The 15,920-nt window shown below is 47.1% G+C and overlaps 1 protein-coding gene across 14 annotated transcripts in view; it reads right to left on the reverse strand.

Moving 5' to 3' along the window:
- The window catches only part of ADGRB1 (adhesion G protein-coupled receptor B1), a 289,625-nt gene that overhangs the window by 106,181 nt on the left and 167,524 nt on the right, over positions 1 to 15,920 (reverse strand). For all 14 annotated transcript variants that reach the window (XM_075415464.1, XM_075415468.1, XM_075415463.1 and 11 more), the window contains one exon: positions 14,758 to 14,801. In XM_075415464.1, the coding sequence (XP_075271579.1) occupies positions 14,758 to 14,801 (44 nt within the window). The remainder of the gene's footprint in view (positions 1 to 14,757; positions 14,802 to 15,920) is intronic.

Genomic DNA, 15,920 nt, shown 5'->3' on the forward strand with positions numbered 1-15,920 from the left:
TGCAGACAGTGTGACTCTTGTTGGGTCTGCTTTAATTCCTACTTTCCCCTGCCGATAGATCTGGCTGGGAGAAAAGACATCCCTAACCCGCAGACATAGCACTCTGGTATTTTGCAAAGAGCAGGAGTAAGGAGCAAGTGCTGAGCGGAGCGACATGGATCTGCTTGCGCTTTTCTCAGGAAAGCAGGTCACGGGGGAGGAGGGGGAGTCATTTCCCAGCTTTGCTGCTGAAAACGCATTTAACCAAAGCTACGCTGGTAACCGAACACTCTGCCGGCCCCTTGGAACTCGTGCAAAGAGGGATTGCTATCAAAACCTTTTAAACCCACTTTCTGCTAATGAAAATGGCTTGCAGAGGTGCAGGCTGGTGGAAATCTCTCTCTTCCCAGCAACACTTCTTCATTAAGCTTTCTCCTCCCTCCTCCCCATGCTGCCTTATCTCCTTCATCTGGGCAACACAAAGGACAGAATGTTCCCCAAGAAACCCAGACAGCGGACTTCATCTCACGCCTCCAGCAACACCCCTACCCTCAGCCAACCAATTTTTCCAAATCGGACAGATGTTGCAGCATCTGTGCAGACTTGCACTGAAGTGTCTGATGTATTTTGTGCGCTGATGTTAAGCTGAGTTGCAGTGACAGGCTTTGGAGGGACTCAGAGAGTATTCACCCGATAGGGAGTTTCTAACTTCCCACTTCATAGGGAGATGTGGAAATACTCCTCAGCTAATTAAATACCTGCCAATTATAAGGCAGCACAAACGATGACTGTGCTGGCTAAAGCAATTTATACCGAAAAATGTCTGTGGTGTCCTGTCTGTGGTTTGCAGCATCGGGAATGACCTTCATTGCAGAAAATGCCGCTCACACAGCAGAAGGTGCAGTCCTCGCTAGGGGCGAAGTGTCCTCTTATCCTGTCGATCCATCCACCCCAATCTGCCCAACAATAATACGCGCACGCGCCAGTGCCAAACACATCTATCACTGCCTTCTTCCTTGGCAGAATGATTACTAAAGCCCTGCTTCTGCACCTCCTGCAGACCTGTGCATATTCCTCGGGCTCCGGTTTCGCGCTGCAACGTCCTTGCAGAATGTGAACAGGCTCCTGCTAGTCAAAGGCACTGACTTGTGACACTCAGCTTTCCACAGAGCCCGGAGGGAGCAGGAATGGGTCTGTAGCTCCCACTGAGACTCACTGGTATCTCAGGTGTTAAGCCAACACAAACAAAATGCACTCAGCCCTCCTGATAATCTCTTTCCTCAGGCCCAGGGGAGGCAAGGAACCTGGGAATAAACCAGCAAGTATCACCACCACAGATGAAATGCAGAATCCCAGCAGGAAGCTTTTATGCTCTGGCTCAGAAGAGCTGCACGTTGCCAGGGTGTTGTCTCCAAAAGCCAAGCTGGCACCTGGAGCCAGGAGTCTCAGTAGGAGGAGGTCAGCCTGAGCTTGCAGAAGATGAATAAGGGGGATTCCTCCTGCTACAGGTCTCTCCATCCCATCTGGGAAACGGAGGAGAGTGGAATGTCCAGAGGACAGAAGCAAATGAGCATCGGCAATAGAAATAGGAGTTGTTCAGCTTTACTCTAAGGAGTAAACAGCAGAGATTTTGCAGAGAAGAAAGTTTCTGAAGCCATTGGGAAAAGAGAGCCAGTTGGCAGGAGACAGTCTGGAGATCAAAGGGGGTACAAGCATGTGTGGTAGAGGGGATGAAGTTGATTTGGACTTTTAGTTTGACACTCAGGGGTCCTGAAGGAAAAAAAAAGATTGAAAACCACAGCTCTAAGATGTCTGCTGGTACAGGCTTGCTGTATTCTTGCCAACCCATCCAAATGTCTCTGCCAACATTGCTGGCTTGTGAATCAATGCCTTACACACACACTGAACAGTGAGTAGACAGGTAGGTTAGGACCATAGTGATGAAGCTGCTGGTCCCAGCCTTCACCTGCCCAAGGGTAACAGAACAGAGCAGGAAACCTGCAGTGGTTGTGACAGCTCCCACTCCATCCTCCTGCTTGATCTTTCTTTCTTTCCTGAGATGACAAGTGATGTCAGAGTGAAGGAGTACTGCTCACAAGCCGGGGGCTCCCTGGCCGCCTCTTCTGATAACTTTCCTGGGAGAGAGGCCAGGAGAACAAAAATGCTCCTTGCAAGTCCTGTGTTCAGGGGACCCGAGAGCAGGTCGCTATGTGGCTCCAGCTTCAGAGCAGCAGAAATGTTCTGAGATTTACTGTCAGTTTTGCTGCATTTTGAAACCATCTTAACCGTGAAAGCCTCTGAAGCAAAATGACACTTGTCGTTTGACCGACAGTGCTTTCTCCTGTCTATGTTATTCACCAAAACTCTCCTAAAACATTAATATGGGTAAAGGCAAATGTTAAAGAGACTTCAGAACTGTAAGTGACCTAGAAAAGGAGTTTTTTTGTTCAGCTCTAGTTGCAATAACAACACATTGAAGGCTGTGAAATATTCAGGCATGACAGTAATAGGAGTCATGTAAGTCCTGTTTAACAGACTGCGGCAACAGCTCTTTACTGCTGCTAAAGATGTAACAGGCAGGACAATCTCAGCTGCTTCCCAGATCCCAGGAGGAGCCAGCAGAGCTGGTAATTAGCAAAAGCATCTTTTGCACTTGTAAACTGAATGAATTGGGTGGAAATTAACTGGGAAGCTGGGAGATGCCTTTTCTAACAATACTTCTGAGATGCCGATGCATAAGTGGAGAGAAACGCATCAGCCTTCAAGAAGAGGGAGTGGAGGTGGGGATTTCTTTTTATAGCTACATGCAAGAAACCAAAACAATTTTTGTCCCACAAATATAGTACTCCTGAGAACACTGTGATAGGATGCACCTCCCCATCATTTCAGACTTGATATTAGGAAACATTTCCTTACAGAGAGGGTGATCAAACACTGGCACAGGCTTTCCAGAGATATGGTCGATGCCCCAAGCCTGTCAGTGTTTAAGACACATTTGGACAATGCCCTTAATGAGATGCTTTAACTTTTGGACAGTTCTGAGATTGTCAGGCAGTTGGACTAGATGATCGTTGTAGGTCTCTTCCAACTGAAAACATTCTATTCTATTCTATTCTGTTCTATTCTGGTCTAATCTAGTCTAGTCTAGTCTTTTAATTCTATTCTTTTAATTATCTCCATACCACTCCTTGTGTGGGCACAAGGGTCTCCTGTGTGCCTGTTCCATCATGCTCAGCCAATGTCAGCTCTGAGCTGCAGGTTGTTTGCTCCTCTCCCCTGTTACAGCAGTCTCAGTCCAAGCACATTGAATCTCCCACACCACCTGAAGCTGTTTTCTCTTGGGGATGGACTGCAGATTCTCTGCTGGGACTAATCACTGCAACTTTAATGACTGCAAAGATGCTAGGGCTGCAATGCAGCCGCATCTCTGTGTGTGTGTTACAGGCTTTCCTATCACTGCACTCAAGCTGGCTCCCCATGCGCTGGCATGTGTAAATTACACCTTAGGCATTAAAAATCCCTTCCCTCCAGGTAACTCTGCAGCTGAAGGATAATTTTCCCATCCAGGACCCAGATCCTGCAGTAATATTAGACACCGGGAGCTTCCTCTGTTCTCCTTGCATTGCCTCATATGCAGCAGCTCTGGAGACAGTTTTTTCTTGAAACTGCCTGAATTTTAAGTATTTGCATTGCAGTGCTCTGCCTTGCTCATCACTAGCAGTAACTAGACTGGCTCTTGGCAAGTGTTGTTAAATGTTGGCAAACTCTCAAGCACAGTTTTGATCAATGCATGGGACACGTGGACTGGAAAAGGTCTGCCTGAACACAACAGACTTCCCAGTCGCAGTGATATATTACTGTAGCTTTCATTTGGGCCCATATGGAAAATAAAAGACTAAGATACCCCATCTGACAGCCAAAAGACCCGCAAAACAGCCCTTCGCAGCACTTGTGGCCCAGCCTCATATTAAAGTCAAAACTGGAAAAAAAATTCACATACATATTGATAATCGCTGGGCCAAATCCTGTGGAACGCCCTTTAAGCTATCAGAAGCCTTGATGAGATTTGAAGGATGCTCAGCATTCGTTGAGACTTGACATGCGAGCTAAACCCACCAATGAATAAATAAAATTCAAAGCTAAAAAAAGAGTAGGGTTCTCCTGGATCCTTGTCTCCTCTGGGCTCCTATTGTCCCAGTACAAGACATAAATAACTTTTATTCAGAGCCACCAGCACAGCCGTAAGACGGGACAGGAGACCTAAGTTGTGGCTCAGCTCTGCTCCTTCTTGGTGACAGTGGATAAATCACTCGCTCAGTTTCTCCTTCCCCACCTGCAAATGACAGCAGTTAGGTTTTTGAGGGCAGTCCATAGCTCATGTGTGCAATTATGACCCTCTCTGTTTTTGTCTCCTTGGCTAGCTGGTGGTAGGTTGGATACATCACCAAAAGTGAGGAAGACTGATGTACTTCCCACACAGTTTGCTGCCTGTGCTTCTATCCACAACAGTAAGAAAGACTGTCCTTACATCTGCAGACAATTTTCCCCAGGAAGATCTATGCTCTTGCTGGGTCAAGCTTAGAGCAACCCTGCCAGGCACCAGACTCTGGCAGGGGGTGAATTTCTTCCCTGGCTCTCCATCAGAAACGGGTAGCAAATCCTTTGCCTGACTTAGCATCCCACCACTACTGCACATGCACATTAAACCACCTGGAGAGGCAGTTCTGGCCTTAAGCAGAGAGCAGCTCCGGAAGATTAATACGCATCTTCCAAAGGGTCATTACTGTAATTGAATCAAAGTATTTGCAAAACCCTGGAAAGGGCTTTGACAAGTCTGAAAATCATTATACTTGGTGTAATGGGGCTTTCTGGCCTTGCTGCATCAGTTACTTTTCTTTCTGCAGCTCCTGACTGAGGGTTAGAGTGGATCCAAATAAATCCAATGGTCAGAGCAAAGAGGATCTGTGCTCTCCAGGAGGAGAGCTTTGCCCACTGCCTTCCAGGAGGGCTCAGCGCTGCCTGTCCTGTGGGTCTTCTTGCCCCTGCTCTTCCCACTCCATCAGCAGCTCGTCTACAAGACATCGGTTCACCCTGCAGCAGGGGAAGATGCTGTGCTCCACATCAAGCCAGTCGTCAGGGTGGGCTGGATGTTGCATGCATTTGCTAATCTGATCTGCCACGTGGCTGAGAGGCCACCGTTAGCTCAGAGAGCTGGTGGGATGCACAGGCTGGTGTCCCGTGCCATCGCGTGCTCAGTCTCGCAGTGATTGCCCTGAGCTTCCCTGGTCCCATTCCACTTCATGAAGACTAAAATTCACGTTGGGGTACTCGCTGCAGCTCACACGACTGAGGCATGATGGGCGAAGCTGACATGATGTGAGCTCATCTCACACGGATGACGAGTTCAATTATAAAGCTCGTGATTAGAAAATCAGTTTTCAGTGACAAATAATAATACTTATTTTTGCTACTTATTATCACTTAATAGAGCTCTTGACGCCTAGATTTCATGACATTTAGAGGAGCTGTCTCATGTTATTAGCACAGTAAATTCAGGGACAACTGAGGCACAAAGCTTACACTGATTTGCCCAGACACACAGAAAGTTCAGCATTAGATGAAGGCTGTATCCCAGGCAGTGTCCTCTTTTTGCTGCTAGGTTTTATCAGAACATTTCATCTCCTAGTGCAGTGCACAAACAGTCAGGTGAAAATGAAGACAAGTCCTTTTTTCCTCTTCAAAAATAGTGGCAAACTTCCCCCGTCCTTATTTGCAGCGTGCCAGTTCTCAGCATTTTTCCCTCACATCTATCAGTCCCAGCCACTCTTGAGGAATGACATGGACTCAAAAACCCGTCTCTGCACCCTGACCATTTCCCATGGGCTCCCATCATGGTGAAGAGCTCTGCAAGGTATCTTGGACTGGAAGGGGCAATATTGCCCCCCATTTAGGATCGCCACTACGAGGCAATCCGTCTCAGGGGCTATGGACTATGTGCTGGTGCCTTTTAGTGGCTGATTCACAAAGCAGACAAGAGACCCACTTTAGCCTGAAGAAGAGAAGGCTGAGAGGGGACCTTAGAAATGTCTATAAATATCTGAAGGGTGGGTGTCAGAAGGATGGAGCCAAACTCTTTTCAGTGGTGCCCAGCAACAGGACAAGGGGCAACGGACACAAACTGAAGCAGAAGAAATTCCATCTGAAGACGAGGAAGAACTTCTTTCCTCTGAGGGTGACAGAGCCCTGGAACAGGCTGCCCAGGGAGGTTGTGGAGTCTCCTTCTCTGGAGATATTCAAGACCCGCCTGAACAAGGTCCTGTGAAGCCTGCTCTAGATGACCCTGCTTCGACAGGGGGGTTGGACTAAGTGACCCACAGAGGTCCCTTCCAACCCCTACCTTTCTGTGATTCGGTAAAAATAAACAATAAACACTTACATGGTTGTCAAGAGATTTTAAGAAATACTAAGCCCCTCAAATTTTGTCAGTCTAAAATTATTGTGATTATGGTGGGTACTGTTGTGTTTCTGGCTTGCATGCTGGTATAGTTCATGGATTAATTAAAACATTAAGTATTTTCAGATGTTCATCTCAACTTGCCTCAGCCTTGCAAGGAAGTTGAGCAAAGAACAGGCTTGCAAGCAAGTTAAGAAAAGAAGCTTGATGGGGAAACTTTTTCTTGTGTTCTTAACAGAGACACAGAGGACATCACCTGCTTGAGCATCTACCTAGTGCTGATGGTCTGTGCATTGGACAACCGTGGCCCTGAGACATTTGTGGTCATGATACACTGTCCTCACATCGTGCACACACTGCTCTGCAGCCTTCAGCTTTCAGCAAACCTGAACAATGCTTCAGAGGATACAGACCTGCTGTCCTCAGGATGGTGCTATGATCTGCAGGGTTAGAGGCAGGACCATTTGGGAATTCCTGCTCTGGATCCAGACAGGCTTTCTTGCACCCATAAAGGGAGAATAAAATCAATGCAGCAAAGAAGTCCATGGAGGTACAGTGACTCTACTCTGAATTTTACACACAGGGTGACGAGCAACCTGCTAGTGCAGATGTTTGTCTTTCCTCCGTGCACCTGAGCCTGCCTTGAGGTTTCTTCAAAGCTGCACCCTGTCGGCTGTTGAGTCATTGGAGTTAGCGCACACCAAGGGTGGGCTTCAAGTTTCCCCAGCCTCACTTAAAAGCCTGGAGCCATGAATCAGAGCTCTCCACCAGCACATACAGATGCCTGTACTGTGTTATTACGTTCTTAGAACATACAGAACCACACAGAACCACACAGACAAGCACCAAGTGAAATGCATCAGAAGCGCACCAAGGAGTGAGCCTGGAGTCACTTCATGCAACCTGGAAGTCAAGCTGGACTTCCACCACGTGCCACTGAAAGCCCTCAGCAGCCTGCCACCTCCACAGCCGATGGCCACAGAAGGGCACGTGGCTGCTAAATGTATCCCCTTCCCTCCACAAAGGGAACGCAAGTAAAGGGCATCGTGGCTTCAGAGCAAACAGCTGTAAATAAAGAGACCAGGCAGGGATGCAGGCAAAATGTGCATCCCCAGTCTGGCACGCACAGCAAGCTGTGCAGAGGCTTGTGTGTGCATATCCCCCTGCATGCACTCTCACACAGTCCTGCATGCCTATAAACATATCTGCATCCTGCGTCCATATAAACATACATTGTGCACATGTAGGCACTTATTTCCACACATTCACCCTTTTATATCCTTGCACATATTTTGCACATGTGCCTTTATATGAATACATAGCACACACACGTGTGTGGACATACAAGCCATCCTGAACCTCACGGTGCTCTGGCTCACAGTGCATACTCAGCGCTGAGCTGAGGTTGGGAATCATCCCACTGAACCCAGAGCCCCTTCCCAGTGTCTGGCTTCTGTCAGTTCTGTAAAGAGAACTAATTTATTTCATCCATGTTCCTGACCCCTTTACTAGGAAAATGAGTGAAAAGCTGGAGCATTTGATTCAGAGCCCCTGAATCCTCTGTCCTCTCCTCCTTTCCCTCCTGTCGAAAGCCATTAAATCATGCTCTGCTGGTGGGCAGCAGAAGCCCTGTGTTGTGCTTCTCAGCTTTTCCTATATCCTGTGCTGTGAAATGCACTGAAGAAGAAGCCAGCTCCTGCTTTTCCAGTCCCACAGACAATGCTGACTGCTGAGCAGTAGCTCAGCAAAGGCTAAAGACCTGTGACTCCTCTTTCGAATGGCGATGGGCACAGCCCTGTGGTCTGCTGGTACCTCGTGCCAGCTGCGTTGTTCTAACCGGGAACTGGACCACCTCTTTCCTGCAACACTTGGAAGTCCAGGTGACAAAGTGTTTCCAGGAAAAGGTTACCTCAGGGTAAGGCAGATGCCTGGGAAGGTAGTCCCTTGGAAGCAGTCCTGCTTGGTGTTTCCGGCAGCCCCAGAGACCGGGTTGAGCAGGGAAGCTAAACCCTCAGGCTCTAGAAGTGTGACTGGGTTTCACTGCGTTAGCTCTGTTTTGTCTGCTCTCATCCAGAGCTAAAAAGGGACTCATGGGACCGTAATCCAATCTGCCTGGTTGCACATTGCATGTGCAGTCAGATAGGCTGAATTAGGGGGTACTTTTAACTGGGTTTAACACAGGGGAACTAATGGGAATATTCAGACTAACCTCCCTGCGTGCCCCTGTGTAGACAGGCTTTGCAAGCACAACACTGTCTTCTTTCACAGACCTCCCCTCAACACCTCCACAGGACAACTCGGGAAAGGCAGAGTGCAGCTGGAGCTAAAACTGAAGATGCAGTTAAGGGCAATGGAGCTGGAACAGGGGTACTGCAAATCCCAGCATTGACACCCTGCGTGGGATCACATGAAGGCCATGTCGCTGGCAATGTTGTTCCCCCCCAGCCAGCTGGATCATTGCAGCAAAAAATGTATAATACGTCATGTATAGGTCTAAAAAAGAGAGAAGTGCACAGATTTCTCACAGGGTTTTGGGAATGCAACAGTTTCCCTCCCTGTCTGTGTATGAAGGGACTCATCCATCTTTGTCAGCATAGGCAAGCTGTGTTACCACTTGATCTACAGCTCTGTCAGGGCTGTTGATACACTAGGTGACGGACAGAAGAAAGGGGAAGATTTTTCCTGTCTTTAGAAAATTTTTCTTCAATACACAGGCACTGGGAGATGGGACAACTGATATGATGAGCAAAAAGTGTCCATGGGATGCTATAGATATGACTCCTACTCTGTGACACTCTTCTGGTGGCAGGGAGTAGTGGAAGAAATGGATCTATTACACATGCCCTGCAAAAGAAACCGGTGAGTAACCACCAAGACTGTGATTGCATTGAAGTGCCAGAAATCACAGAAAACTACCTGACTTTATCCAGTGCATCAGAGGCTTTCAACAAGTAGGGCAAAGCCCATGGAGCCTACACCGTGTCCTGTTCCTCATGCTGCTTTGCCCTGTGTAGCAGTGCACAACTTTCCTCTAATTGTGTAGGACATGCACTCAAGAGTTTTGGACAGCTTGGGAATCTGTAGATTAGACACTGGACATCCTACCCTGAAAACAGGAATTTCAGGCAAAGCAGCTGCACTGCAAGACTCATGGGATGTCTGGAACATAAACACCCCGAAGAGCCCAGTTACCTTATGGAAAAATTATGGTGCCTGACAGGCAATATCTACTTCCAGTACATTTTTGAGGCTTCTCTGAGTTGTTCTCAGAGAAAAACACTCCCATAAACTTACTGTGACACTGCAGAGCTCTCCCTGTGGATTGCAATTCTGTGTGATCACCTTCGGTTCTGCCAGCTTTTGGTCCACACGGCTCTATCAACCATCGCTTGAAGGACCAATACACATCCCACACCTCAAGCAGACCCTGTCTGAAAAGATCCCATGAGCAGGACTGTCCTCAGTGTCTGAGAGCTATATTTTGGGATCCTGTAAGTTTCCAAACAGGGACAGATTGATAGTCTGCTTTGTCTGGCAGCGTTATAAAACAGCGCTTTGGACTGTTGCGAATCCTCAGGGGAGATTCCTGCCTGAGCTCAGCTGGGCATCAGATCCAGCCCAGAGCCAGGAGGATGTGATTTAGCCTTGTCCTGCTAGCAGCTGCACTGTTTGTCTTCTTCCCCATGCTTAACCTTGCTGGGCGGGGGGCATCTTCCTAAACAGTGAGGTCTGCATTTCCTAAGTAAGATAGGTTAAAGGCTTTAATTATTGGAACAGATGATCTTTCCCAAGGGAAGGTAGGAGTGTCCTTGAATCAAAACCACAGGCTCCCAAGGCACTTTCTCTTCCAAGAGCATAACGCTTTTATGCAAATATTTTTGAAAGTTTGGAAGGCCTTTTAAGACCAGTTATTATAATGCCTAGTCATTATAATGCTCCTGTTGGAGACAGAGAAGCAGAGAATAGTTGGTAGTTGGAGCCAGGCAGATCCTCTAAGAGTAAGCATTCCCTGTGAGATGAGAATTTCCCTGTCAATTCAGACCTGCTGGATCCCACCCCCTGCATGTACGGGTTTGGATTTTGCATCTGTATGGCACGATGTTCTCTCACACACCATGAGCCAAAATACAAGACCCAGCTGGCTGGCTTGGTCCCTGCTGTCACAAAGGCAGGGCATGGTGGAGGGAGGTTTAGCATTCACCTGTGGCTGTGGGTCTATCTATCAGTCAGCCTAATCTCATGTTGTCTCTCCAGACACTTGATGGCCTGTGACTGTTCCTTTTCATCTCACAACAGTCCTCATCATTTGACCTGATCCCATGCTTGAAGAATGCCAAAACCAAGCTTTGGAGGTCTGATTACACAGATTTGTCAGCCCCATGGGGCAGCGGGACTACTCTATAACACTAACTAGCCCTGCACCTTCTGCTGCACACATGAAGCAATGCTGCCGCCACTAACAACAAATTTTGGCTACTGTCTACCCATGCCCCTTGTCACGTGGCATCCCTGTTGTGTACTAGAGCAAGGCAGGTGAGAAGTATAAATCTGGTGATGTACAAGAACATGAAAGCACTTAAGATAACTGCATCCACCAACTCTCTCTGTCCTGTCCCAGCAGGAGAAAGAGGGAGTAGGAGACCAGCTTCCACCTGGGTTGTAACTTAAGCAGGGTTAAGCAGCTAATAATTACTCCAGATGAATACCCTTGGAGGAGAGCCAGAGAATCCCAAATCATTCTCTGATTTCAACTTTCAATTTACCCAGCCAGTGCTAAGCTCATTAATCATACTTGCAGCACCCAACACAACAGAAATTAGTCCCTGATCTTCTCCCCTCTTATTTCATAACTCAAGGAGCTGGGGGCAAGAGGAAGAAAATAGAGATGGAGAGGTGCCACCCACGAATCTAACAATCACTCAAAGGGGCTGGGATTAATAAATCAAAAATCCATTATTAATATTACAAGCTTAAATATCTATCTAAATGCAAATGAATGAACACTCGGGGGTTCTCCCTCTTTTTTTTTTTTTAAATACTCTGTTCAACATGTCTGTCTTGGAGGAAGCGCATGGCCACATGATAATTGTCTACTCTAATTGCAATTTTACAGTTCAGCCCTTCACGGCCCATGGATTTTAAGTGGCCTTTAAAGGGCTGTGGCATGTTTTGGATCGGATTGAAAGCTCAGATGGCTGCAGTAACAGGCAGGAGCTCTCATGTGAGGATTGCTTTGAGTTTCCTGCCTCTGTACCTGTTCATTTACATGGGCTGCAAGGGGCTAAATCCAGAGGCTGGTTCACTGAAATCAGGTTGAGTTTGGATCCTCAAGATCCGCAACCTCAGATGGATGACTGTGAACATAGGGAAGGTCCCCCTGGCCAGCCAGCCCTGGAGCAGGATCATGGAAAGCCTGCAAAAGAACAAGCTTAAGAGACAGCAGTGTCTCTTGAGCAAGCAACACCATGGCAGACTGGCTTGCATTGTACAGGGGATATGATAGGGTGGAGGAATGAAGCTGTAAAGCCATTAAATTGGTCAGAGTTGGGAAATGAGATTAACACACTTGTAGAACCATCTTATGAGACTGATCTATGGGAAAATCTCCAATTTAGAGAGAGGAGTGGCAGGAAGGAGAAGGTGGGAGCGAAGAGGCGAACCTGTATAAATAAGGCTGAATCTCAGGGTTTCCTGCATAGTCACCAGTCATGATCTTTCCCATATACCAGGCAGCAAAAAGGGCCAGTGTGTAACCTAAAAATCCTTGCTCCAAACGGGAAACAATTATCCAAAACTGTGACACGAAACCATTGAGAACTGCAGAGTGCCGTTCAACCTTGAGGTGAGCATTCAGACCTGGAGAATAGGGTTTGCATAGTCTGCCTTTCATAAGACTTTCCCAGGAGGCAGCAGTGGTAGCAAATCAGCTTTACAATGTCGCGCAAACAGCTTTGGAGCTCCTGTCACCAGAGCTCACAGGACTGGATTTAGCTTTGGAACATCCCCTAGCACAATCTGCTGACATCAGCATTTTTGACTTTTCAACTGCTAGAGATTGCAAATGTTGGTTGAAAAGACTTGCAGGCGTGCACACACACACCCCAACGTGCACAGAAAGCAGAGTCTCAGCAGCAACATTTGCACAACCAGTCTGCGGAGGTTTTGGAAACTATCCTTGACAACTGAACCACAGCGTCGGTGCCAAGAAATTGCCTGCTCAGCTCTTAGCTACGAGCCCATCCTTTGATACCGTGCAGTTGCAAGCATTACAGACTGAAAGCATTCCTAACACCCCGTGCTCCCAGAGAGACGACAGGCAGTTGAACAAGATGCCAGACCTATGAAGCAAGTACATGGAGCAGCCAGATCTCCCAGGACAAGGCAGAGGTGGCTACGCTGAAATGGGCACTGTTTTGCCTCCGGATAAGCAATGGCATTCAAGCTTCTCAAGCCACATCCAGAACTGGGCAACCTTTCATCTTTCTCATACCAGGTACCTTACAGTGCCAGCTCTGACAGATATGTACCCAGCCTGAATGCCATCACTCTCCCTCAGATCCAACCATGTGCAAACTGAATTTAGCTCTTTTCTCACTCAGACTACAGGTAATTAAATCCAGCTCTTGAGCACAGCAAGGAAACACCTCCATTCTTCTGGACGTAGCCCTCTCTCAAGAAACTAGAAAGCCAAGAACAACAAGATGGTGTGCAGACCAGAAAAGATGTTGGTTCCAACTTCTGCCTTTACTTGCCAAAAAATGGATTTGTATACAAGTGCTTTAATACTGCTCCAGCGTGTAGAGACAACAGATTTAGCAGAGCAGGCCAGCTCCTATCCAAGCCTCCTCCTGAGTCTGCCCACCTATAGACAACCCTCTATTCTGGGCTAACCTACAGATTCAGTCTACTCTCTGTCACATAGGTAATAAAATAAAATCTGATTTTACTAATTTCTTGAAGGATCACTTGCATCCTGATGTGTGAAGTCAGCATAGCATGCAGGAGGCTGACCTTGCTCCTACATCCCAACCATCTTCTAATGCCGGAGCAATTTTCACTACAATCCACAGGGACAAGTTCTGCCCTGGGCTATGACATTGGCATGATTTCCCAAGAAGAGACTCCCTCTGGGTCCTTCAACTTTGCTCTGGATCCACTCGTACATGCCAATTTAATCACAGACCAACAAGAATGGTAAGCAGGCTGCAAATATGTTGTCTGTCTATGTCTGTATATGCTACTTAATGGAGCATAAAAATAGAAGAAAAGAATCATTTTTCAGATGCTGCAGATAATGATAATAAATAATAAATGCAGAAGTATGTGCCAAATACATGAGATTTCAAGAAAAGAAACTGACTGTAAGCAGAAAAGAAGTCAGGTTGGTCCTCAAACTGAGATACAGAAGTCAATGAAGTAAAACCACCATTAAATCAAACACTTTGTATCCTTGTCAAGCTCACTCAGGATTTAAGACCACACTTTCAGAGTGTACTTTATTTTTTTCCTCAGGTGCACACTCCCTGAAAACTGCTTCCCATATGGGATTTATGGTCCAGACTCTTTGTGGTAACTTGAGATTTCTTTTTTCCCTGCTCACCACAATCACATCACTCGACACTTCCCGAACAGCACCAGTCATTGCAGAAATCATTTTACTATATTAAACCAGCACAACACGTTCTTCGCCACTGCAGGCCATATTTGCAACAGTGGACTCTGATTTTACAACCCCTTTATGGTGCCCAGTTTGGGGTGAGCACTGAAGGCAGCCAAGCTTTGCTATGTCGAGCTCAGTTTAGGGCAATCTGTGAATGACTTCACGGTCCTCCGTCACAGCTCACGTATTCCTCATGTGGGAAAATCCAAAATTGGAAGAGTCAGAATTAGAGGCCACTTTTGCAAAATGTAAGCCAGGGTCCAAAACATCCAAGGAAAATGCAAACACCTCTCCGTGTGAGCAGAAGCACACGTGAACATCCCTGCTCAGACACAGAAATGATTTCCTGGTACGTGCACATGATGCTCCTGGCACACAGAGCCCTTCATGGGCTATACTGATGACATCTGATTGCAGATCTTTAAAGATAAGGCCCAGTTCAACTAAAAGGCAATGCACTAAGCAGAGGTGCATCTGTGTGAAGGAAGGACCACTACCCACCAGGGTGAAGGACTTTGCCAGGCATGAAGGCGGACACAAGAAAAAAACAAGCAGAGAGGCCAAGCATCTGTGACAGACTGACACATCACTGCTAAAATACTGATGATTTAACCCCAAAAAACAAATGGGCCCATGATAGTAAAGAGAAACCCACAGAACTCACCCATCAGTTTCATCCCACAGGATGCAGGTCTGGTTGGTGGTTCCCTGCCGGGAGAGAAGAAAGTGAAAAATGAAGCAAATCAGAGCCGTGCTGTCTATCGGGTATTTGGAACGACTAGAATAAAATATGCAGGTCCTGTAGAACAGGTTCCACTACTCTAAGCATGATGTGTCTGTGATACTCAAGGCAGGCAGTCACAGAGCTGAGGAACAGCTGCTTTCACCCTTGGCTTGAAAGTGAGAATAAAATGGGCTCAGTTTGTTCCGCATCAACACCACAGCAGAAGGATTTGAGTCTGCATCGTGCCTGACTCAATCTACTTTTGTTCTTCTTTTCTTCCTCCTCTCACACAGAGTCCTTTTGCTGCTCCCTTCTGGAAAGTGGATCAAATACAGCATGTGTTTTTCTGGGACATGTTACTCAGAAGACCCACAGCCCTGAAGAAGGTAATTGGGTGTGTTTAAAGCCCCCTGGAAGAGGTTTACCAGTGACTCCAGCTGCAGCTGTCTTAGAACACTTTGGAAAATCCTTCCCAGAAAGTCCAAAGCAAAGGCACGACAGATCTAATATTCATGTTGCAGAGCCTCAGGAGGACATCTGAAACCCACAACAAGAACAGGCCGTGGGGTATGTAGATGTCCATCACATATATCTGTTTAGGGTTTACCTGGCGAACCTGGAGGGGATCTCTTGACTGCCTTTTAAAGCACTGATTGCAACAGTAATATTCATGTCTCCAGTAATATCTGAGAACACTGGAAGCTTGAATGGAAATAACCTTTCCCTTCCCTCTTTCCCTCCTCACAGAAGATCATTTTTATAGCCCATTTTTCAACAAATGCACAGTTCTTCTCCCATGATCACGCCCACAATGAAATGGTGTGAATATGGGACAAGTGTGCCCGTGTTCCCTGTGCAATCAGTGCTGCCACCCTCCTCCTGCGTTGGCTATGCCTGAGCAAGGAGCACAGAGCAGGCTGGGTTTGCAAGGCTGACCCACATAGAGTATCCTTGGCAGCGAGCAACAAGACATCAACACCAGCCCAATCTAGGGGTGGGAGCTGAGTGCCTTGACAACCTGCGTTAAGCGAGATTGAAGGGCCCCACACTGGCAAAGAGATCTCAGGAGCCCAGAAAAGCTGCCCCCTTCCTTGCACCAGCAC

Source organism: Opisthocomus hoazin, chromosome 3, assembly GCF_030867145.1.
Source record: "Opisthocomus hoazin isolate bOpiHoa1 chromosome 3, bOpiHoa1.hap1, whole genome shotgun sequence".
Lineage (NCBI taxonomy): Eukaryota > Metazoa > Chordata > Aves > Opisthocomiformes > Opisthocomidae > Opisthocomus > Opisthocomus hoazin.